Source organism: Lynx rufus, unplaced genomic scaffold, assembly GCF_022079265.1.
Source record: "Lynx rufus isolate CCGP_SWC_20201006 ecotype Redwood Valley unplaced genomic scaffold, mLynRuf1.p SCAF_5, whole genome shotgun sequence".
In the NCBI taxonomy this organism is placed as follows: Eukaryota; Metazoa; Chordata; class Mammalia; order Carnivora; family Felidae; genus Lynx; species Lynx rufus.
The window spans coordinates 110787005-110813109 of record NW_025814867.1 but is presented as its reverse complement, the minus strand read 5'-3'; the positions used below and the strand labels follow the sequence as shown (position 1 = coordinate 110813109).

Here is a 26105-nt window from a genome sequence, read left to right as displayed (position 1 = left end):
CTTTTTTATGATTGCACAGAATTCTGTTATATGAATATATCATAATTTATTAGCATGGTCTTCAATTGTCATACGTTTAAGATGTTTCCATATTTTTGCTATTTTAAATAATGTTATGATGAACAAATATCTTTTGTTGTACCTGTTTATATACCTATAATACTAAGAAGAGAAATTTCTGGATCAAAGAATATAAATATTTTTTTTTAATTTTTTTTTCAACGTTTATTTATTTTTGGGACAGAGAGAGACAGAGCATGAACGGGGGAGGGGCAGAGAGAGAGGGAGACACAGAATCAGAAACAGGCTCCAGGCTCTGAGCCATCAGCCCAGAGCCTGACGCGGGGCTCGAACTCACGCACCGCGAGATCGTGACCTGGCTGAAGTCGGACGCCCAACCGACTGCGCCACCCAGGCGCCCCTATAAATATTTTTAAAAAATCTTCTTAATACATCTTGATATATTTCTTTCCAGAAAGACTATATTCATACTAACATTATATGGCATTTGATCTTCAGAAAATATTGTTCTGGAGCTTCATTAAAATTTTTATTTATAATAGTCTGAAGACCACCCATTGTTTATTGACTCAGACTTTCCAATTTCTTTTCCTAACTGTCATATTTTGTCACAGTTTCCTTTAAATGTTTGGTGGTCTACACCATTATTGTACATGCACAATTTTGCCCCTCTTAGAAGTGAGCTCAAAAGATTCTCTAATTCCTTCAGTTCTTTTCTGAGGCATTTCTTATGGGGAGGCTTGTAGACTCAGATTAAAAGAAAGTGCTGAGACATTACCCTTAGTTTCGGTGAAATTGTAATTAATGACTTGGAGGAAGCCTTTTCTGAAGTATAACACACTGATGAACTAAACTGATAAAGTTTTTTTTTCTTTTACATACGGCAAATTTTAACAAATAGGATGTGCAATCTGTTTTAGAATAATAGCTGCTCAGGGATCAACAAGACCTTGAGAGGCCATAAAATTAATAATACTACTGGAGGCAAAGCTAGACAGATTCCATCTCTGGCAGATGAGAATGAATGCCATGCTTAAAGTTCTCTGTGGAAGAGATGATGTATTGTCTTATAAAAACCTATTCCAGCATCTAATGACTTTGACTATTATGAAACCCACCAATAGCCCAAATCCTGCAGAACTTAATGATGCTTGATGCCAAAGTAACTAGATATTTATCTAACCAATATTTTTGTAGGCAAACCTTTTCCACCCTCATATACATACATTTTTAAAATGTATTTATATTGAGAAAGAGAGAGTACGCGTTTGTGAGTGATGGGGAGGCAGAAAGAGAGGAAGAGAGAGACTTCTCCAAGCAGGCTCCGTGCTGCCAGCTCGGAGCCCATTGTAGGGCTCAAACTCACCAACTGTTAGATCATGACCTGAGAGAATGAGAGAATTGGAGGCTTAATGGACTGAGCCACCCAGGCGCCCATCCTCCTCATATATTTTTTACATCAACAATAGTATATTTTAAAAATAGTTTTCATGATATAAGCTACATAACTTTTTAGAATAAGAAATAATGATGATCTGCCCTCAAATAATACATATTTTCAGACCCTTGGTTAAACACCAAGCAGTCGTGCCTTTGATGATCACTTCAGCAATGTAACCTGATACACTGCAAACTTCACAGTGTAACTTGATAACAATCATGGAAATGGATGACTACATTATGACATGTTGCCTGCAAAAGAACATTCTAACAACCAGGACACTAAATATAACAACACACAGTTTCAAATATTCAAGCACTGCTTTCTGGCAAGTAGAAACTGTATAAAAACCGCTGATGTATTTTGACTATACATAAATATATAAGGATGTAGCAGCTCAGTTCTCCCATACATAGCACCTCCTTTCTCGAATGAGACTGGCTCAGGAAAGCTTGAAAATAGTATGGGGAATAATTCTTCCCTTTAACTGCCAAGGAAGAAAATGAACTAAAAAAATAAATTACTATAACCATAGGGGCTATAGAGAATGAAATAAATAAAGGGAAGGCATTGCAGTAAATAAAGGGAAATAAATAAATGAGAGAATGAAATGAAGAGAAAATCATTTTTTCATGATAGTAATCTCCTGAAGCAGTGAATGTGAGAGGGGGCATCGAAAAGCCGCTTCATTTTCAGATAGCCCAAGGATTATTCTCACTGATTCCCTGGGTACCCATGATGTCTGACTGCTTTATGAGAAAACACACACCACAAGCTTCCTACCCTCGAAGGGAAGGTAATTCCTTTCACATTAAGAATGATAAGAAAACACACGTTTAAACTTTCTAGAAAACTTCAGCTGTCTTGGCCCCTTTGACACTTTTGAGTACACACCGTGGGCCTGGCAAGGCAGAACATTAGAGCAGGGGCCAAAGGGCAGCTCCCTTTGGTCCAGTGCCCCTGGCACTGTCTCCTCAAGGCAGGTGTCCAGGGATCTGCCAGGGGAAGCTGGTGGCCAGGCTCCCAGGTTGGGACATGGCCTCCTCTTGTGTGAGGGATTCTCAGACAGACTGGAAGAGCAGTTCTCCGCCAGCTGCCAAGACCTGACAACTGCTGCTGCTGTCCCCTTGCTGCTCCGGGTTTGTTATAAGGACCTTTGTTTAGGCAAATCAGGGAGCCATCTTTCTCATACCTTTAAGTAAATGAGCTAAAGTAGGAGAAAAAATGGAAGTGGACTACTGATTTTATATAATGTAGACCAAATTCTTTTTCATTTGGGGGGTAACTTCATAGCTTATTTCTTTGGGAGAATTTTTGGCCAAAGTTGTGAAGGGTTCCTTTTCCTTCCTGTATTGGGGAGTCCTGGAGACCAGCCTTAGGTGCAGTGACTCACAGGACTCACAGGGCTCAGCATGCAGTTGATAAAATGATGCAAAGAAAAATCATCAAAGTAAAAAGACACATAAGTGAAGTCTGGAGGAAACCTGTCTCAAGCTTCCAAGAGCCCTTGGAATGTAGAACATGCTTAATTCTTCCATTAATGAGAAGTGTTGTTTACCAGAGAAACTCACTGGGAACTCAGACCCCAGGCCTTTTATTGGATGATGGTCATGAGGCACACACTGTCTAGCATGTACAGAAGTTCCAGACTTCCAGAAAAAAAAAACTAGTTGTTCAGCATAAACCAAAGTTTGGATAAGCTATTTAGACTACTCATTAATTAGGGTAAATTTTATAATACTAGGGAAAGTTAACCAGCCAGGTTCCCAGATGCCAGTCAAGGGCCAACCTTGCAGGAAGGCTTTTCTAAGGATATGTAGTCTCAGGCTACTATGCTAACTCTTTTCCACATAGTCTACCCCATTTGGCCAAGACATTTTTAGAGCAAAATTATCATCAGTAGAACCCCATGCGGCAGGGTGAAGGCAACTTGCTGTACTGACTCTCTTATGCCCTCCACAGTCCTGGATTTAGCCAATTAAAACAAATCCCACTGGGACGCCTGGGTAGCTCAGTTGGTTAAGATTTAGGCTCAGGTCATGATCCCAGGGTCATGGGATTGAGACCTGAGTTGGGTTCTGTGCTGAGCATGGGCCTGCTTAAAGTTCTCTCTTTCTCTCTCTCCCTCTCTCTCTCTCTCTCTCTGTCTCTCTCTGTCTCTCTCTGTCTCTCTCTCTGTCTCCTCTTCTGCCCCTATCCTCTGCTCGTGCTTTCTCTCTAAAAATAAATTTAAAAAATTAAAATTAAACAAACAAGTCCCATTAACAATAAAGGTCAGGGGCTCCTAAGGGGCTCAGGCAGTTAAGCGTCTGACTCTTGATTTCAGCTCAGGTCATGATCTCGCGGTTCATGACATGATCTTGTGCTGATATTGTGGAGCCTGCTTGGGATTCTCTCCCTTTCTCGCTCTGCCCCTCCCCCACCCATGGACCCACAGGCACTCTGTCTCTCAAAATAAATAAGTAACCTTTTAAAAAATTAACAATTAAGTTCAATTTTAGTAAGTCAGGTGGCTCTCTCCTAAAGTTTTTGCATTAACTTTTTTTACTTGACCTAAGTCATCAGTTCAAGTGCAGTACAAGGCTAGTAAAGCTGAAGCTGTCCTGCATGTCTTCCAGGACTGAGGTGACTCATGAAAGTCAAGGTGCATGTATAAGATGTATAATCCCAGAGAGTACTCTTGGAAACAAAAAGTTTGCAATTGTTAGGTCACCCAATGAAGGCATACATTAGTTAGGCATTAGAGGTTAACAGGGCTCCCCAGTGTGGCTTCCCACTGTGGGTCCTTCTGCTCTAGGGTCTCTGTCCAGTCCAAGTAATGCAGTTGAGTCCCTAGTTTTAGAAGCACTTCCAGAAGGCAGTTTCAGCCAGTTTTGCTTGTTTTTGACATCAGTTCATTTGCCTCATGAGTGTGGATGACATCTAGAGGTGTTCTTCATGGGAACATAGGAGCTGCCCCACAGTCAGCACTGTCAGGTGTGATCATAGGTTCAATAGTTGGTTTGAATTCAGGACCTCACAGCATCCTGGGAAGGCAACATTGGCATTCAGGAGTAGTTCTGAAAAACAGAGTAGTTATGAGAAATAGGGATCATTAATGTCCTCCTTCCTGCATTTCCCAGGTGCTGGGGGTGTGTGTGTGTGTGTGTGTGTGTGTGTGTGTGTATGTGTGTGTTTTCTGTTATTACAAAATCAGTGTGTCTCTTTTAATAATCATTACTTTATGTTTCTTCCCCAGTCATTTTTTATTCTCATTTTTCATCAACAAGGGTTGGGTGTAAAGAGGGTATTGAGAATTTAGCTGTTACTCCATGGTATTGCTACCTTGACATCATTTTGTTTGACCAAGCAGTGACCTTAAACTGACACTAGACCCCTCATACAAGCACATGCCCTAGATAGCAGTCTGCAGAGTCACAGGCACATGTAAGTTCCTGCTATCACTTCCCCAACAGCCCTCGTGATCAACAATCTCCCCTGACCCTCACTGCCTTCCCCTTATGGAGCTCCTTAAATAAGACTACCGTGTGGCTTATCAGACCCTGCCCTTTTAGCTTGAGTTGACCAATGTAACCTTAGACCTGGGAATCCCAAAGCACTCCACCTGCAGACTTTAATAAAAACCTGTGTCCCAGCTTCTGCCTCACTCTGTCGGCACTCTGCCATGACCTCCCCACAATAGCCCTCAAGGTGTGCCAGGTACTTCCTCCAGGACCTGTAAATAAAAAACTTCTCTATTTTAATTCTGCTTGTGGTCTGTTGTTGAACCACAGTTCACCATCTGACATCCCATGCTCCACTTAATAAGTGATAATTTAACAAATTCATAACAGAGGGATAGAAGAATTTACACAGAAAAACACTGTTAATATAACTTAACCAGAAAGACGTATCATCTTCAGGAACTGGTTAGGACAAAATCTTGAATTTTCAAAAGTTTTCAGAACATGTATACATAACCCTCACCCTTTTCATCCTGATCATTTATTCAGTAATCAGCCTGAAAAAGAACAATCTTTGTTTGGGAATTGCTACATTTAATAATCAAACTGCCTAACTAAGGAGAAAGTAAGTGAAGTAGAATCAGGCTATCAGTCTGTCGTTGCAAATTTCAAATAATCTTGAAAGTCAGACATAAGTCAACAGCAGTGAGACATTCCTGAGCAGCGGGTGAGAGGAGACCCCCCTCTGTCAGGAGTGGAGTGGAGAGGTCTACCCTACATTCTGTGTTGTCTTCCAACTTAACAGCTTTCAATGGGAATCACACATTAGGTTCCTTGTGATCATTCATCTCAAATGCAATTATCCCCTGTGTTAGAAATATACAGCCACTAGCAGCTTGGTTTCAGATGGTCCCATCAGAGAATGAGCCCTTCCTAGTGGGTATCTACAGGTGACCCATGTGGTCCAGCCAGCATCCACAATGTTTCTGGCCCCACAGAGGGGTGTCTTAAGTCTTCAGTCGTCTTAGAGTCTGTTTGATTCATTTAGCCTATGTCTACTTTCCAAGATTGGAACTGTCTGTTACAGATGTTGTTAGGTTTCAGCATACCATCGGGTCCAGGCAATTAGGATCTCTGAATTCAGGATTCCAAAAAGCCAATGACTTTTCTTTGACAGCAGCAAAGGTGAGAGACTACAGGTTAGACAGTGGTGTTCCAAGGCTTTTTAAGCCCCCTTTATCTTGTTGGACTTAGAGTTCAAATTGACCTACTCAAAAATATATACACTTAGTCTAGAAAATCACCAGCCTGTAAGAGTCAGACCTCTGATTTTACAGAAACTTATTATCAAGCTAAAAAACTACTTTTTAAACCTCAAAAACTGTATTTTCCTGTGGAGAATATTTCTCTTTATGTTGTCTGCCTTTTCTCATAGGGTCCAACAGGCAAAAATCATAGCAAAAATAATTAGTTATGAAGATTTCAATATTCAGAAGTTCAAAGAGTTTAAATTTTTAATCCATCCAAACAAGAAAGTTATGTTATATTAACACTTTTATTGGGAGACTTCACCAGATTAGAATAATCCTTCTAGCCTTTATGAAATTATAAGCATATATTTTTTACATCATTAAAAAATTATATACTCAGATGCAATAGCCGTAAAACAAAAAATAAACACATTTTAGAAAGTCTCTTTCTTAATCTTTCTTTCTTTTCTTTTTCTTTTCTTTTCTTTCTTTCTTTCTTTTTTTTTTTTTGTTGCAAGTTTACTCAAACCTTAGCAGTAAATTCAACACTTTTAGGATTAACGTTACAACTACTGAGAGATCCCAGCTGGAATGCAACAGGCTGCTGCACCAGTGGGTAGATTGTTATTTTTCCCCTCTTCTTCTCCCGCCCCCCCCATCTCTGTCTTTTTTTCCTAATTTGTGTAAAGTTTTCTCCAGCCTTGGAACTGACTTAATCTTATTTCCTCCCACTTGGAGGAGTGAACAATACAAACATACAACATTTTGGCTCACACAAAATGTTTTAAAGGAATGTTTGAACCCTTTCTCCTCCTACCTGAAGGACAGAACAAAACCTAAAGATGTCACCCAGCCTGCACTTTTTAATTCCTTCACTTTAGCTACCATGGCCGAAAGCAGCCAATAAACCCAATTCTCCTAGGGTTGGATCTATCATTTTTAATTCCATAGGTAACCTTCACCTTTCACAAGAGACATCATCTCTGCTGCTGTTTCATACCACAGGTGACTAGGTGGCCATTGGGAGGTGAAGGTTCACAATTGTATCCCTTTCATACCTCCTTTCTCCAAACACTGTTTTAGCCATATTTCAGTGAGTCAGAGCTGTTTTTAATGAATCCCACTTCTGACACCAACTGGCACCCCAGTTTAAAGATTGCTAGAAAAATCCACAGCATATAGTTATACTTATGGATAAGATTTGTTACACTGAAAGGATACAAAGTAAAATCTAAAATGGTAAAGGGCATGTTGGGTGAAGTCTGAAGAAAGCCAGGCACAAGCTTCCAAAATATATATATTTTTTTTCCATTGAAGCCTTATTATAGGATGTGTTTAATTTCTCCAGTAATGAGTTTTGGCAACACATGTGAAGTGTCTACATTCTCATTTGGGACTTAGTGCCCATGGTTTTTAATGGGTGCTGTTTATGTGGGGACCCTGCTATGGGCTGTATGTTGTAATCCTACAAAATTCATATGTTGAAGCCTAAATATAATATGATGGTTTGTAGATAACGGCTTTGGGAGATAAATGAGAGGGTGGAGCCCTCATGAATGGGGTTAGTGCCTGTGATGGTTAATTTTATGTCAATTTTATGGGGTGCCCAGATTAAACACTATTTCTGGATGTGTCTGTAAGGGTGTTTTTAGATGAGATTAGCATTTGAATTGATGGGCTCAATAAAGTTGATTGTCCTCCCCAGTGTGGTGGGCCTCATCCAATCAGTTGAGGATCTGATTAGAACAAAGGACAGAAGGAGGAATTTGCCCTTTTTTTCCCACCTCACTTCATAAATTGGGATATCTCATCTTCTCCTGCCCTTGGGCTTGGATTTACACCATTGGCTCCCCTGGTTATCAGGTCTTTAGACTTGGACTGAATTACACCATGGCATTTCTGGGTCTCCAGTTTGCAGATGGTAGATTGTGAGGCTTATCAACCTCTATAATTGCATAAGCCAATTCCACATAATAAATCTCCATATTTATAACTTTATCTGCACATTTCCCAATATAAGAAGGGTTCAGAACTCCAAGACATAGATGTCACTCAAAGAGGTTTTTAAAATAATGTCCTATTTCTTTTCCTCGAAATACTTTTAAGCAATAATTAGGTATGACCTGTTCTGGTTTTTCAATCCTCTGGTCATAGATTTATTATTTTGTTTCAAAAATTGGAAGAAAAGACATTCCTGTCTTAAGAGGAATAGAAAAGAAGAGGTTTATCCATAGTTAAGTTTTGTGGACATACCTATCCTGCTTCCCCAACGAAGTTACCATGTTTCTTTCTTTAATAATAGAGACAACCAATAGTGGTTGCATACATTTATAGTTATAACTTTTCTCATCTGGGCCATTGAGAAGCAGGCTTTCTGCATTCTGTAATAAAAATATACAAAGTTACAAGCCTGTATCTCTCACTATTTAAAACAAGAAGTAAAAATGTTGCAAGCTATTTTATGCTTTGGTTATTTTCCCTTAGCAACTTAGAAATTGTGGTACCATGCTCTAGAAACACTGGTCACAATTATTAAGCATGTCTTTTTGCAGCTCAGAGAGTTTTCATATGGGAAATGGCCAAGAATACCTCTGTTTACAAATGCAAGATTTCTCAAAGTTTTCTTGGAATACTGGTGGAATGGTGGAGTCTGGACTTCATTATTCTAGTCCTTGCTTCAAACTTGGCTGTGCTGCTTAGTAGTAATTTAACCTTGAGCAAGTGATGATCTGTTTGAATCTCACTGTCCTTATCTATAAAATGTGATACAAGTCTCCCAGGACACATTTAAAAATATGTACATTTACAAATATGTAAAATATTTGACTTCATACCTGGTACAAAGCAGGGGTTTAATAAATGTATTATTCCTGTTATCTCAAAAAATGCCCACTAAAAGGCAAGGTTATAGTGTTCATAGAAGCTTTTTATAATAGCCCTACCTGAACACAACCCAAATGACAGCCCAAAATGACCATCAGTTAGTAGATTGAATTTTTTAAAATGTGGGATATTCATACAATGCAGTACTATATAGCATGAACTACCATTACGACAAAAGTATGGATAAATATCACCAATATAACATTGAATGATATGAAATAATACATTCTGTATAATACCATTGAAACAAAGTTCAAAAACAGGCAAAATTATAGAGTCAGCAGCCAGAAGTCATAACCTTTTGGAGGGAGGATGTATTGGAGGAAGGACAAAGGGAGCCAGCTGAGATGCTGGAAGTGTTTTGTCTTCACCTGCATGGTGGTGATCATATATGGGTATATGCATGTAAAAAATTCATCAAACTGAACACTTAATATTTGTACATTATATACATACATGTATATTATTTACATTTATGCAGATATAAATGATACATCAGTAAAAAAAAAATGCTCCCTTAATCCCAGGATTTTGTATCAATAGCAGTTTTATTTACTAGGAGTGTATCTAGCAGACAATATAACATGCCAAAAGCTGGCCATCTAGCAGGCTGTAGTCAGTCTGTCCCTTGTAAGTGGCCCCATTTCAGAACTAGCCTGGAGCTGACAGGCATATTATAAGGTCATGCTCCATCATCATTGACAGCTGGAGATGCCATCACATGCCATCGGCAGCAAAGCACAGGGAAAACCAGGCAGTGGACTGTGCTTCCCACCCTTAGGCTTGGAGGCACAAGCCCCAGCAATGGAAGGATTAAAAAGCCTCAATTTAAAAAGACAGGGGGAGGGGAGGGAATGTGGGCTGCACAATTTATAAATAGACATTCCCTGAGGCTGCCTGATGGTGAAGTGGTTGTTTAGTAAATCTTTCTCCCTTAAGAATCCCATTATCGGAGAGCATTTGAAAATACCAGCTTCATTTTGTCTTTTGGGGGAGATCCTGGGTTTCATCAAGTCAGCCCTGTTGGATGATATTGCTCTCTGTCAGATCTAGGGACAGGCCTTCAGTACCTTGAATCACCTATACATGGAGCACAAAGATGATGATGATGATGATGATGATGTGTCCTTTGCCAAATGGATGAGCAGCTTCTGGGGTCACAGCTGGATAGAAGAGAATGAGAGAGGACTCCGAGACCGTCATGGATCACAAGCTGCCAGTTACAGGAAAACCTCCCTGCCCTGCCCAGTGAGTTATTATCAGAGAACCAGGGGAGAGCTGGACTAGGGGAGGGGGGTTTCTATTGGATAATTTTTGAAGAGGCCTTTGGTATAAAATTTTCTTTGGTTAAAAAGCAGTACTTCTAAACCTTTTTATATCCACAAAAATCCCTTTTATTACTTTATCTTGTTCTCCAGGGGAACTGATGTTCATCTATTAGGTAAAGATTTCTTCATTTTTAGTAGTCTAAGATATCTTTAACTACGATTTGGAGCTACTGATAAACCTGAGACAATCCTTCTGAGGGTTAATATAATTCAAACCAAAGGAAAGACACTTGATATTATAGTTTGTGCAGCATCGGCATGGGTCAATGTGTGATTTCCTATAGTCTTTTTAAAATACTGAAAATAAGCTCCACTATTTGATAACCTCTGAAGAATTGGTGATTCCACATAATAAATCACCACCTTTGAAAAAATTTGATATCCTTTTTCTTCTGGTTCCCCTTTGGTTTCCTGAGGGTAGAAGGAGCCACAATTGTCCTGCCCTCAGCAAGGCAAACACCCAATGTCTAGGGAACAAGATGCAAGCAGGAAAGCCCCTGATGGGGAGTGGGTGGGCCTGACCAGGTGAGGACTCCGCAGCAGGTGCAGACAGTGGTTCTCTTTGTTCAACTGCGGTGCTAGAAGACTCCACTGCAGACACACGTGTCCTCTGCTTCCCAGTTACACAACAATAATACAGCTTTTCTTTTTCATGAGTCACTTAGAATTCCAGCTGTAGAGAATACATTACCAACCTTCTGCCTCTGTCAACCCCAGAAACAAGTAAGTTTTGGGGTAATGTTATTTTATTTCATTTTTATCCCTAGAGTTCTCAGATGCTTGATGCTTATAAGGGATATAAAAGTGTGTAAGGCAAAATCTCTTTTACTCCCACTGACCAACAAGTTTTGAGGAATGTCTTTGAGACACAAATATTTGAAAATAGGTTTCTTACCAAATGCATACTCAGGGACTAAGGGCAAGTTTCAACAGCTCTTTGAGCTTCAGGTACCTTAACTAAAAAAGAAGAGAGGCTGGACTGGAAGATCCCTGGGAACCCTTCTAGTGCTAACTGTCCATGATTCTGTTGTAAATGAACACCTGCATATCACACTCTCATTTTAATCTCTTATGTTCCACTTCGAGTGAGGTATTCACAATGTGTGAACCAGAAGTGTAATTAGTTTCCAGTTTCCAGATAGAGAGGACCAGGGAGAAACAAAGAGAAAAATTCTGATTTGCTATTTATCCCAACAGCCCTTTGGAGCCACTGAAAATAGGAAAACAAAAGAAGACACATGACTTTTAAAATACAGTTTTGTTGAATAAATTTTAGGATTTATTAGACTTTTAATACTGAGATAATCCACCCTTTTTAGAGAATCCATTTTTAGGTTTCAGTGCTGTTTGCCTTAAACTATCAGGGTGGAATTTGTTATGTATGACATTTCTGAAAGATGTCCATATATCTTTTCCTGCTCATACTAGCTTTGAGCATTTGCCTGAATTAACCTCTTCAGATTCTCTTAGTCAACAGTGACTTCCATAATTATCAGACTAACATGCAGAAAGTATGTGCTTATTTAAGGATGCAAAGCATGGAATAAAAATGACCACATTACTCAATAGAACAGCAAGAGCATAAGCACAGAACACAGAGCAGGGGACCCAGAGTGAGGTGAGCAGAGTCCTGGGAAACAGTCAGGGGTCTGAATCTCCACCTCTGGTCACATTATGCCACATATTTATGAAGAGAGCCTGTAGTTGGATACTTAACTGTTCGAATTCTAAAATGTACTCAGGTTTTTCTTACCTTAGAGATATGAGAACCATTAGGTTTTCATTTTGTGTGTGTGTGTTTTGCTTTGAGCTCAATGAATAACTTAAAAAGAAAAGCTTACTCTTAGCCTTATCTCTTTTCTTCTCTCCCCACTGCTCCAATCTAAGGCTCTTCCCTCTCACAACCTATTAGTAACCTGTATCCATAAATATTACATGCGTTGGAAGAGAAGAGTTTTCTTCTTCTTTCCCATTTGAATGTGGTTTCTAATATGGCTTTCAGCCTCATGATTCCCGCAAAACCATAGCAATAGAGCCTTGATTCATTGAACATATTTATTGAATACCTATTATGTGCCAGACATTATGCAAGCCTCTATAGGCTTATAGGGCACAAGAAGACAAACAAAATCTCTGAGCTTGTGGAACTTCCAGTCTAGTGGAAAATACAATTTGTCAGAAAGAACAAGGTAGACAAGGGGTAGAGGGTGGTCCTTTTTAGAGAACACTATTTTTTAACAAGCCTCAGTTTAATGATCTATGATTGCTGATTTAAAGTGAATTTAGAAATCTAACTTTACTGTCCTGATGTTCTTGGTGGAAAAAAATGAAGTGATATGAAGTCCCTTTCATTAACTGAACTGATGTGCCTTGTACCTCCAGCGCCACAAGTAAAAGTTTCTGTATTCCTTATTTATTCTGCTCTTTGAAAGCGGATTTTAAAGACTTTAGTCTATTCAGCTTTCTAGGCATCTTCTGTACCTTACCATGGTTCTCTTACCATCCTTTGGCACAGTTTGGGCCTATGGAAAGGGAGATTATGCTAAATGAAAGGAGTCGTCAAGGAAGAACCAAATTCCCTGGCCGAGGGCTTTGTTAATTCTGTTTTTTAATTTATTTTTTAATGTTTATTTACTTCTGAGAGAGAGAGAGAAAGAGACAGAGTGTGAGTGGGGGAGAGGCAGAGAGAGAGAGGGAGACACAGAATCCCAATCAGGCCCCAGGCTCTGAGCTGTCAGCACAGAGCTGGTCAGTGGGGAGCTTGAACCCAGGAGCTATGAAATCATGACCTGAGCTCAAGTTGGGTGCATAACCAACTGAGCCACTCCGGCACCCCTAGCTTTGCTAATTCTAAATGCTTTCTCAGTGCTTCCTCTATGCTCCAAGGTAGGCACAGTATATGGTTGCCCACATGATATCATTTGAGGGGATATAAAAATAAGCCTCTACCTGTCTGCACCCAAGGGATTAAAATTTTTTTTCATGTTTATTCATTTTTGAGAGAGAGAGAGAGAGAGAGAGAGAGAGAGAGAGAGAGAAAGAGAGAGAGAGAGAACACAAGCAGGGGAGGGGCAGAAAGAAAGAAACTCCGAAGCAGGCTCCATGCTGTCAGCACAGAGTCCGAGGCAGGGCTTGAACCCATGAACCAAGAAATCATGACCTGAGCAGAGGCTGGATGCTCAACGGACTGAGCCACCTATGTGTCCCCATTTTTTTCTTTTTGGAAATAATCACCTTTGGGGCATCTGGGTGGCTCAGCTGGTTAAGCACCCGACTCTTGGTTTCAGCTCAGGTCATGATCTCCCAGTTTCTGAGTTCAAAACCTGTGTGGGGCTCTGTGCTGACATCCCAGAGCCTGCTTGGGATTCTCTCTGTCTGTCCCTCCCCCACGCACACTGTCTCCCTCAAAATAAATAAATAAATAAATAATCTCCTTTAACCATTTTTATATTCTCTCTTCATGGTCTCAATTTAAAGCAATAGAAGACACTTATAATTTTCATTTTTATCCTGACTGACCTGAGTATGGCTACACACTGTCACCATTACAGTATCTCACCATAGGGGTGGTTTGCCCGCATTTGTTCACTACACGGAGCGGGCGGGGCATGGCCCCCTCAGAGGATTTTTCATAAACCTGAGGAGAAGGAATGCCCTAAAGTTACGTGAGTAACAGTGGTTTCTTGTTTTTCAGGTTAAATTTATATTTAATTTCAACGGGAGACAATGCCTTAATCCCAAAGATGAAACTAGTGATAGAGTTTCAGGCAACAGTGACAACCCTACGGTAGCACTTTTAGCATAACACTCTATGGATTTGTTTTCTATTTTCTACTGGATGTAGAGTTGTCGCTGGAAGGGCAGCAGAGTAGAGAAGGATGAAGGGAGGGCTCCAGAGGCAGCCACCCAGGGTCGGCCACTAACAGCGTAACTGACTGAGTTACCTACGTCTCTCTGACCATATGTAAAGGTGACTGATGGGAACAGCATATGCCTCATAAGGGTGTAGGGAAGATTTAATAAGTAATTTATATAATGTAATTAGGACATTGCCTGGTACCTAATGAGCACCTATGCTTGTTATTATTATGTGCTGGAAGTGTTGAAAATTGGGAATTTTTTTCCAGATGGTGCTTTAGTTAAGTACTGCAAAAAGTTCTAGAGTCTTTCATTTTGCCTTTCCCTCATTGTCTCTAATGTTTCTCTTTCTCTCTTATATCACAATGGGAAGACAGTAGGTAATTTTATACTGGTGGTTGGCATTTGGCATGTGTTCTGTTTATGGACTGATGTCGCCCCCTCCCCCTGCTAACCCTCCAAAGTTCATATGCTGAAGTCCTAACCCCGAATGTGATGGTATTTGGAGATGAGGCCTTTGGAAGTAATTAGGTGTAGATGAGCTCATGAGGTGAGATGGGATTGCTACTCTTATAAGAAGAGACACCATAAAGCTTGCCCTTTCTCTTTCTCTCCACCTGCATGCATAAGTCTTAGGCGAGACATTTAGCTGACCTAAGATTCATTTTCCTCATCTGTAAAAGGGAAGGATGATTCCCTCCCAGGATTTGTTCTGAGGTCAGAGGTCAAGGACATGGTCCCCAGAGAGTGTGGTACTCTGGTACTGTGCACTACAACTTAACATGGGTCTTATTATCCCAGCACCTGGAACTTTCTCCTCATTGTTTCTCATTTTGGTGTTAATGGGTGTCTCAGGGGCTTGTATTTACACAGAGAGCAGGAGGGGTACAAGTGAAGGGTGATTGCAATTAAAGCCAAGACAAAGAATATCAAGTAGTTAAGCTCTCCAGAGGAAAATTTTACATAACCAATGTCTTTTTATTTATTTATTATTATAATTTTTAAAGATTTTATTTTTAAGTAATCTCTCCACCCAACGTGGGGCTCAAACTCACAATCCTGAGACCCAGAGTTACATGCTCCATGGACTGAGCCAGCCAGGTGCCCCACCGATTTCTTATTAATTAATTAATTAAAGTGAGAACCTATGCCTTGGGTCAGAACTGGGAACTGGACAGTGACTGCTCTGAAGGCAGTGTCTGTACATGCTTTGTCACTCTGTCATCTGGGACCCCAGCTGGTGAGCTCAAAATGAAGGATCCCATCCCATGGGCAAGAGCCCACACTCACAGTGTGGGAGAGAAACCTCTAAGGCTAGTCCACGGCTGTGGAGGTGATATGTACGTACTTGGCAAAAATAAGCTACATAAAAATAAGCTAGGGCACTGTTTCATGTCTTTGCCAGGAAAATTACACTTGAAGGGCATATAAAATTCCAAGAGTAGAGCTTGCATGGTAAGTAAACATATTTAAAAATGGGAACTTCTCCCTGTAATCGATTAGAGACCTCTTTTAAGCCTGTTTCCCACAAAGTCACACACAAAAACAAACAACTGGAAAAACCTATCTGATAGGAAATATTAAGTATATAATATTAAGTATATAACTCTTGCCATTCTTTTAGGCCCTTTGTGCAAACATTCTCATTTCATATCCAACCTCAAATTTAAAAATTATATTTATTTATTTATTTTTAATTTTTTTTAATGTTTATTTATTTCTGAGGCAGAGGGAGACAGAGCGTTAGGGGGGGGTGGCGGGGCAGAGACAGAGGGAGACAGAATCCGAAACAGGCTCTAGGCTCCGAGCTGTCAGCACAGAGCCCCATGCGGGGCTTGAACTCACAGACCACGGGATCATGACCTGAGCCAAAGTTGGACATTCAACCAACTGAGCCACCCAGGCGCCCCTAAAAATTTTATTTTTAAAATTTTATTGTGGCAAGAACACTTAATGCTAGATCTACCATCTTAGCAGATTTTTAAGTGTGCAATACAGTATTGTTAACTATAGGCCCAAGGCTGTACAGTAGATCTTTAGAACTCATTCATCTTTGCATAACTGGAACTTTACACCCATTGATTTGCCACTTCCTGTTTCCCCCTTCTCTCAAGTCCTGGCAACCACCACTCTATTCCTCGCTTCTATGGGTTTGAGGAATTTAGAGACCTCATGCAAGTGGAGTCATTTAGTATGTGTTCTTCTGTGTCTCAGTCTCAAGTTTTTAAAGTACCATTTTTTTCTCGATAATATAATACATGATCACTGCAGAAAACTTAGAAAATACTAAAAAAAAAAAAAAAAGTTCCATGGCACAAAGAAAACCTTTCAAAACATTCAGGTATGTTTTTTTTAAAAAAAAATTTTTTTTTTCAACGTTTATTTATTTTTTGGGACAGAGAGAGACAGAGCATGAACGGGGGAGGGGCAGAGAGAGAGAGACACACACAGAATCGGAAACAGGCTCCAGGCTCCGAGCCATCAGCCCAGAGCATTCAGGTATGTTTTAAGGTTGTCCATCTTACAATGTTATCCTGCTTCAAGCCCTCCTCCCATCTCCCTCCTCCCAGGCGCTCCCACTCAGCGAGCTTCTTTTCCTTCCAGCCGGCAAGCTCTTCTGTGGCACATATGGGGCTCATCCTCAGGCAGAAAAGTGTTCCCTGTTCCTAATTAACCCTGCTCATCCTTCAGATTGTATCTTAATCATCACACCTTCACAAAGGTCTCCCCGATCCTCTTAGCCACTCCAGCACCCACACAAACATACATTATTTTACCCTATTATATCCTCTCAAGGCACCTTGAACTTTTCCTTTACAGCATTTGGCCAAGGCTGTAGGCATATGCCCTTTTTGTTTAGTGTCCTTCTCCTATGCAGACATCATCTCTCTGCAAGACACTGTGCCTGTTTAGCTCCCCAGTTTATCCAAAGCACCAAGTACTCTGTATTACCTATAATAAATGGAATAATATATAGAAATTTACCTCATGTCTTTTTAGTAGCTTTGCAAATCTTTAACCACATTTTTGATTATTTTTTGAGAGAACGTTTCTAGACATGTGTATTAGTTTTTTCGGGTGACTAGACTGGCTGACTGGGTGACTGGGTGACTGGGTGACTGAAGCAGCAGGAATTTATTTTCTCACAGTTCTGGAGGTTAGTAGTCTGAGATAAAGGTGTGAGCAGGTTTGGTTTCTTCCAAAGCCTCTCTTCTCAGCTTGCAGATGGCCACTTTCTTGCTGTGTCTTCATGGTCCTTCCTCTGTGTGAGCCTATCTCTGGCATCCCTCCGTGTGTGTCCAAATTTCTTTTTCTTATAATGGCACTTGTCAGACTGGAATGAGACCCACCATAATGGTCTTACCTTGACTTAATCTTTAAAGGCCCTATCTCCAAATGTAGTCATATTCTGAGCTACTCATATAAGGCTTCAACATATGAATTTGGGGCAGGGGGACACAATACAGCAAACAACAATGTGCAATGGATGGATCCAAGGAGGGGGATATTGTAAGCCCCCTGGCACATATTGCCAACAGCTTTCTGGGAAGGCTATCCACATTTGTGGTCCTACCAGCCTAGATCCCTGCACTCTTGCTGGTATTGGTACCATTAGTAACATTTTTGTTTTAAAACTGAAAGGTAAGATTGTGTATTATTTCATTTTCCATAATCTTTGACTACTAATAAGCATAAACAATTTTTACCAGCTGGTATTTTGGTATTTATTTTTCATTCATTCTCTGTATATTTATTCATATATATAGAGAGAGAGAATGAAAGAATATATATGTGTATATATATGTATATGCATATACATATATATATTTTAAGGTTTAATTTTTAAAAGGTTTAAGATTTTTAAAAAGGTAATCTCTACACCCAACGTGGGGCTCAGACTCACAACCCCAAGATTGAGAGTCTCATGCTCTTTGAACTGAGCCAGCCAGGTGCCCCTCATCTAATATATATTTAATGAACTCATGCTGTGAATAAGGCAAAGTGCTGCATAGTGGGATTCTAGCAGAGGATGAAACATGGCTCTTGATGTGATGGAGCATATGGTCTAATGGAGAAGAGAGACGTGTAACAAAATTACCCCAAATATTGAGTATAGTTGTGATGAGTATCATACAGGAGAAGTACGAGATCCCAGGAAGGCATCTAACTGGGACCGGAACCAACCAGGGCAGTAGGGAAGGGTTTCTGTGGAAATGCAGAATGACTGAGTATGATTAGCCATTACCTGAGGTAATGTGGTGGGGTGGTGAGTGGTCATGAGCACAGAGGACCACCTGTGAAGGTGCCTGTTCCAGGTAGGAGCATGGGAGTTGGAGGAAGTGACTAACCAGTGAGACTGTCACCGAAAGGGCAGGTGGTACAAGATGAGGTGCAAAACGAAAAGTGATCAGTTGTGACTTGGTGGTTGTCCTCCCCACTCTTTCTGCTGCAGGAACAACAAAATAAATGAGTGCGTGGATATGGGACATCCACTATGAAGAGGTTGCTTCTGTAACCTGGCTGAAAGATGATCTGGGTGCCTTGAATTACAATAGTAACAGTGGCGCTAGAAAAGCATGGATAGTTTTTAGAGACATTTGAGAGGTGGAATCTGCTGACGTGGCAATTGAATGTGAAGAGTGGCTCCTGAGTTACTGGTCTGAGTAACTGAGTGCATGGTGGTGCCATCTTCTAAGTTAGGGGACACAGGAGGAGCAGGTTTGGGGAGGAGAGGTCATGAGTTCAGATTTGCACAAGTCAGATTGGGTGCCAGTGGGATACCATGAGTAAGCTTGAGGGTGCAGAAACTCCAAGGAGATGTCTGCTCTAACAATACACATTAGGAAATCATAATATAGCTAGAAACTGAAGCCTGAGGATGAGATATTTAGGGGGACAGTGTAGAGTGAGAAAGGAAAGGAAGGGAAGAAAGACTAGTTTAGAACCCAGAGGAACTCCAATAGTTGTAAGCTGCTAGAGGAACAAGGGAGTAGCAATGTCTAAAACACAATGCAGAAAGATCACCCTTGAGCTGCAGTGGTAGAAGACAAGGAAAGATTGTTTCCAGGGGAGCCATGTGTGCTACTGGATTGAATGCTACAAAATGATTTAAGAGCAAAAGTGCACAGCGTTTGGCAACATTGAGACCAATATCCTGACCAAAATCAGCCTTGGGTGCAAAAGCTAAATTGGAGTCGGTTGGGAAGTGAGAAAAATTGAGAGAACAGTTCTTTTTTTTTTTTTAATTTTTTAATGTTTATTTTTGAGAGAGAGAGAGAGAGAGAGAGAGAGAGAGAGAGAGAGAGAGAGAACAAGAGCCAGGGAGGGGCAGAGAGAGAGGGAGACACAGAATCTGAAGCAGGCTTCAGGCTCTGAGCTGTCAGCACAGAGCCTGACGCGGGGCCCAAACCCACAAACTGTGAGATCATGACTTGAGCCGAAGCTGGACAACTGAGCCACCCAGGCACCCCTCTTTTTTTTTTTAATATTTATTTATTTTTAAGACAGAGTGAGCGAGTGGGGGAGGAGCAAAGAGAGAGGGAGACAGAGGATCCAAAATGGGCCCTGTGCTGACAGCAGAGAGCCCAATGAGGGGCTCAAATTCACAAACCTCAAGATCATGACCTGAGCTAAAGTCAGACCCTTAGCTGACTGAACCACCCAGGCGACCTAAGAGAATAGTTCTTTCAAGATTGGCTTCCCTGAACTGTCTGTCCTTTGATTGTTTTCTGATTATGACTTTAACATTGATACTATTATATTATATGACTTGTATGTTTATATGTATGTGAGATAGTTCTTTTCAGGATATTATTATTAAACATTACTAAAATGTAGCAAATATTTTTAAAGTTTTTAAATCTACCATGAATTTTGTTATGTTGCTTGTGCTGCACATTAGCTTTATTTTTATGCAGTTAAATTAGTTTTTTCCTTTTGGCTTTTTCCATTGCTTTTGCTTAGAAATTCTTCCTAAATATAGTAATCATATAACTATTCACCTTTGCATTATTTCTTAAACATTTATAGCTTCTTTAAAGTTTTTTTTTTAATTTTGGAATTTATTTTTACGTATCAATTTAGGGCTTGGAATGCTTCATTATATTGCCCTAATGGTGGAGGACGAACAAAGTTAGTCTTGGGATGTTCTACTTAATGTTTTAATCAATTGACTCTCCTTCATTGTAGAAGGAATGTCCTGCTAATCAAAAAGATAAAATTTCAGTTCAACATGAGATTTGTTTAGTTGGTAATTTATGGATAATCTGTCCCTGTGCTAATATTGTACAGTCTCTTTATATTATAAAAATTTTTATTCTGTATTTCCAGTTTCCTGTGCTTCCCAGAATCACATCATCTGATAGCCATCCCAGAAGGCATTCTCATGAGGACCAGGGATTTCGATGCCATACCCACATGCGGGATTATAGAAAATGTTCAGCAGATGAGTCATTCAAGGAGCCACTGGAATCAAAAGGAAGATCCCATTCCAAAATTCAAGCATTCTCAGAGTCCTTTGAACAACAACTGTGCTTTAGAACCAGACGCTCTGTCTCTTTGGTATGTAACAGAGTTATTGAATATTTAACCACTTTAGAAAAGGAAACCCAAAGGGGTTCATCCTCCCCAAGTTTGAGGAGAACAACTCTTACTTCTTCATTTACAGCTTAGTGATGAGGTCTATGAAAAATGACACTCAGTTTTAGATAGCCCAGATGCATATTCATCTTCTAAATTATTTTTATTGGGGATTCCAATAAGTGTAAGAAGAATTCCTGGAGGACTATAGGTGGAATGTTTTTGTTACTGAGGTCCTCTGGTTCTTTGAGACTATTTTTGTCACTCTTATAAATAATCGTGACTTGTTCTTCTTTCACTATTTGAAGAAGGGAAAAACTACCCCAACTGTTCCTTTCGTATTTAATTCTGTAGCAGATAGTGTGTGACGGCAGTGTGTTCCCCTGCACTTCTAAAAAGCACACAGAAGGAGATCTCTGAACCCCGTCTAGTGAGTGTCCAGGAGTAGGAGCTGTCCAGGCATTCAGAGGGCCTTGTGGGAGTCTACATAAAACACAAAGGAGAGACAGGCATGAAATGGGTGAAGACTAGAAACTCCAAATGCCAAACTTGATATATAAAGTAATAAACTAGAGACCTATTAATTTGGGGATAGTTTTTGAACTATGCAACATGTTTGCTGAGTGGCCTTGAGAAAAATAACTTCTTTTTTCTGTTTTTTTGTTTGTTTGTTTTATTTTGCAAAACAGGAATAATAATATGTCTCTGCCATGCACCAGGCAGAACAAATAAGCAACTAGGCATATTGCCACCCGGTTTTTGAGCTATGTCCTATGAATGTACAGAGGAAGACTTGCGGGTGCTTCCTACCTCATTGTCCATGTGAACACAATGCCTTCTGGTTAGCAGTGATGGCTGTTGGGACTGTCACCATTCATCTTTGCCTTGCAGCTGGCACCTCACTTCTATCAGAGAGTGACCCTGGGTGTGATTGTCCTTCAGTAGGCTGCTCTCTCCACCTGATCATAAGAGGAGTAAGGAAGGAAGAATAGTGAGCAACTGTCACTTACCATACCTAAATATTATTAAGAGTTCCTGTTTTGTCTTTTCTTTATATCGTTTAAAAAATTTTTTTAATGTTTATTTATTATTGAGAGACAGAGACAGACAGAGCATGAGCATGGGAGGGACAGAGAGATGGGGAGACACAGAATCAGAAGCAGGTTCCAGGCTCTGAGCTGAAAGCACAAAGCCCGATGTGGGGTCCGAACTCACAAACTGCGAGATCATGACCTGAGTCGAAGTTGGACAGTTAACCGACTGAGCCACCCAGGTGCCCCTCTTTACATCATTTTTCAAAACACTACAGTTTCAGACTTAGAACAGTGTTGCAAGAATAGTATAAAAAATATACTCTTCATTCAGATTCCCTCCAAATGTTATTATGTTATATTTACTTGTATCTTTCTCCCCTTCCTAAATCCCAAACAAGGGCAGAACATTCTCTTAGAAAGACACAGTATAATAGTTAAACTCAGGAAATTAACACCAACACAATACTTTTATATCTAATTTATTGACCTTGTTCATATTTTGTCAGTTGCCCCATTAATATTCTCTATAGTGAAATTCCAGATCATGTATTGCAACCAATTTTCACATCCCCCCAATTGATTTTATTCTGGAACAGTTCCTCAGTCTTTCCTTGTCTTTCATGACCCTGACATGTGAAGAATACAGGCTTCTTTTTTAGACACCTTTTTAGAATGATGCTTAATTTCGGTTTATCTGATATTTCCTCATGCTTAGATTTAGATTATGAGCTTTCGGCAGGAATAAAACAGAAATGAAAGAATTCTTGTTTTAAAATTACATGTTAAAGTAATTCATTATATTAATTCAGGAGACATATCAGCCTTAATTTTTTTTTTCCAGAGCAAGTCACGGTATATTTTGAGAAAAAAAAAAAAAAAAAACCTTAATCTTAACAGTTCTTTGTTGATCTGATGTCCTCATGATCCACATCTTATATAACTGCTTTATGATATCATTTGCTAATATTATAAGTCCTAACAGTGTGCAATCATGAAATCAGTTCTCCTATTTAAAAAGATACTCATCATATTATCCCTAAAATATTTGCTAATATTTCATTCCCCAAGCTCTTCCTTTTGAGTGTTGAGGCAATCAAGACAGCATTTTCAATTTTTTGACTCAAGAACTCTTTTCACGGCTATGTATAATAGCTAGAAACCTCCTAGGGATTCACAAAATCAGTTATTTTTTCATATTATATACATAAATGTATATAGGATAAATAACTTTATTGAATATTTTATTTTATATAAATTTTTAAAAGTTTCTTTATTTATTTTAAGAGAGAGAGAGAGTGTGTGTGAGCAGGGGAGGGGCAGAGAGAGAGAGAGAGAGAGAGAGAGAGAGAATCCCAAGCAGGCTGTACACTTTCAGTGCAGAGTCTGATGCAGGGCTTGGACTCATGAACTGTGGAATCATGACCTGAGCTGAAACCAAGTGTCGGACGCTTAACCAACTGAGCCACCCAGATGCCCCTCTTTTATATCAATTTTTAAAGAGTATATACTTTAAAGTTTATCCTAATGTAAAATTAAAAATTTAGAACATACGTTTACTTTAAAACTTGTTCCTACTTAAAAATTGACATACTTTTCTAAAGCTAACTACACTAAAAAGTGTGGTTTCGGGGCGCCTGGGTGGCGCAGTCGGTTAAGCGTCCGACTTCAGCCAGGTCACGATCTCGCGGTCCGTGAGTTCGAGCCCCGCGTCAGGCTCTGGGCTGATGGCTCAGAGCCTGGAGCCTGTTTCCGATTCTGTGTCTCCCTCTCTCTCTTTGCCCCTCCCCGTTCATGCTCTGTCTCTCTCTGTCCCAAAATAAAAAAAAAAAAAAAAAACAAAACAAAACAAAACAAAAACGTTGAAAAAAAAAAGTGTGGTTTCTTAGCAAATCTAAAAATGATATGTATTTTGGTTGGGAGCCAAATGTATAGTAACATGTAAATTAAAATTTTTTATCCTTCAGCATCAAAAAGAGCCACAAGCTAATTTTGTAACCTGATCATGACCAACAAAATTAAATTCTTTCATTTTGATATTGAAAAACTCAACTGGCTTATTTCGAAAATTTTTACATTTTGTTTTTAAATGAAATAAGAAAACAGATTTCAGTTCATTTTTTTTTTACATTTATTTATTTTTGAGAAACAGAGTGAGAAAAAGCATGAGTGGAGGAGGGGCAGGGAGAGAAGGAGACACAGAATCTGAAGCAGGCTCCAGGCTCTGAGCAAGCGGTCAGCACAGAGCCTGATGCGGGGCTTGAACCCACGATCTGTGAGATCATGACCTGAGCCGAATTAGGACGCTCAACCGACTGAGCCACCCAGGCACCCTGATTTCAGTTCATTATTAATGAGTGTTGCTCAGAGAATCTTTATTCTCAATAAGGGAAAAGCCAGACTGAAAGTAATCATCACTGTATTTCCTCCTTTTTCGTACTGTTCTTATAAGTATTAGAGACATTCATGACTGCTTAGTATGAACTTTGATCAGCCTGATGGATCTAATACAGCTGCCGGGTCTGACGAACACAATCTGGAGGCACATTTACAGACCTGGTACAATTTTTAGGTTTCTCTTAAGCTGCATCTCAGCTTCACCGTTTGTTTGGCTTTGTGACTTTGACCCCTGGACCACTATAGTTAGAAATGAAGCCATGTAGGTGTGAAAACAACTCAGCACTGAAGAGTAGCTGACACCACTGCAGGAACCGGACACCCTCATAACTCAGCCTGCAGGACTGAGTCACGATCTTGCTCATCTGACTGCCTCTCATCACACTGACAGACACTCAGGCGTTCCCCCGCGTTTCCAGTTCATAGGGAGGCGGGGGGACAGTAATGATGTTATTTGGTTTTTTCCTTAAAAATAGAAGTGTAAGTAGACACCATCAGCACATTTATCAGTGCCATTCTTTAGTCAGTAATTCCTTTGAAAGATGCTCCTTGACCATGGAAACTGAAGAAACATTCCCCTCCCCCCTCCACACTTCTGTATCATATCACCCTGTTTGCTCATCATCGTTGTACTTATCACTATCTGTTATATCGTTTGTTGCCTTTTAGGCTTATTGATTGCCTGTCACTGTCCACCTAGGTGTAATATTGAAGAAGTAGGCTTTCTTTAGTTAGTGCTGTTATCTCCTGATCTTAGAGCAGTAGTGTGTGTTCAGTGAATCAGTGAATGTGGACCCCTGGGCAACCTGTTGGGGAATGACAATGTGGTTGGATGTCATTCCTCAACACTCCATTCTTCACACATTAAAACTAATGCAAACCCTACTATTAATGTAATCTAAAAGAAGTGGACCCTGGGAAGTTAGAATCAGTCCATGTATGATTCACTTGCCATAGTCCTCTTCAGAAAAGCACCAGGAGACTATTAATCATATCGTACTGTGAGAACACATTTTTCTACATGTCAGAGGCAGACACAGGGTTGTGTACAGGCTGAGTTTCCTCCACAGTCTCTCTGCTGACACCCAAGGCTCATTCCCTTTATTTATGACTAAAACCTTTAGCAACACACTTAGGCTTATGCTAACTTATTATGAGAAACTAAGATGGGCAAGTCTACTACATGAGCAGGGCTTTCTTCATCTCTGATAGGAGAAATGTTGTACGTTGTTAGCTGTTAGTACATTCCTACCCTTTTCTGACCTTTCTCTTTCAGGGACCTGAGAGCAGAAAGGAGAGAAATGAAAGAGAATGTCTGAGGATGGAGATAAAATCTCGAAAGAAAATGGAGGAAAGAAGGAAATCTAGGAAGGAAGAACACAGAGAAGAATACACGCCCTCCTTGTTTGAAAAAGAGCCCAAATAGTATTTTGTCTCCACATCATGACTACAGATGCCACTGTGTTTTTCGGGTCCCCGAATGCCAGGCCAGGTGGAGGTAGCTGTAAGAGAGTGTCTGCGGGTGCTGAGTGACTGCAGCCGGCAGTGGGTGTGGCAGTCCCCCAAGGTGACTGGGCACCTGCTCCCGCTGCTTCTGGCCTCTGAGTTGAGAGTTGTTGTCCTTTTATGGGCACAAGGAGAATCAAAGGTATCTTAATAGAATAAGTAATTCTTAAAAATGTAAAGAGAGATATTTAAAGAACCACCCACCCATCTTCACAAACTCTTCTTCTTCCACATCAACCTTGCAAATAATTTCAAATAAAAGACATTGGTGTGACTCTAGGTTTACTTCTTTATTAGAAGTAATTATGTAAGTACGTCTAATGGCTACCATTTAATGAGAACTGGTAATTAACATGCCAAGTACTGTG

General features: G+C 40.1%; 1 protein-coding gene across 1 annotated transcript; it reads left to right on the top strand.

Annotated features, from left to right (window-relative positions):
• Positions 1-10124: 10124 nt before the first annotated feature.
• On the top strand, positions 10125-25838 carry LNP1 (leukemia NUP98 fusion partner 1). The gene is made up of 3 exons (XM_047098694.1): positions 10125-10286; positions 20555-20785; positions 25508-25838. Exons 1-3 carry the CDS (start codon positions 10125-10127, stop codon positions 25655-25657), a joined length of 543 nt encoding a protein of 180 aa, XP_046954650.1. The 3' UTR covers positions 25658-25838.
• Positions 25839-26105: the final 267 nt, after the last annotated feature.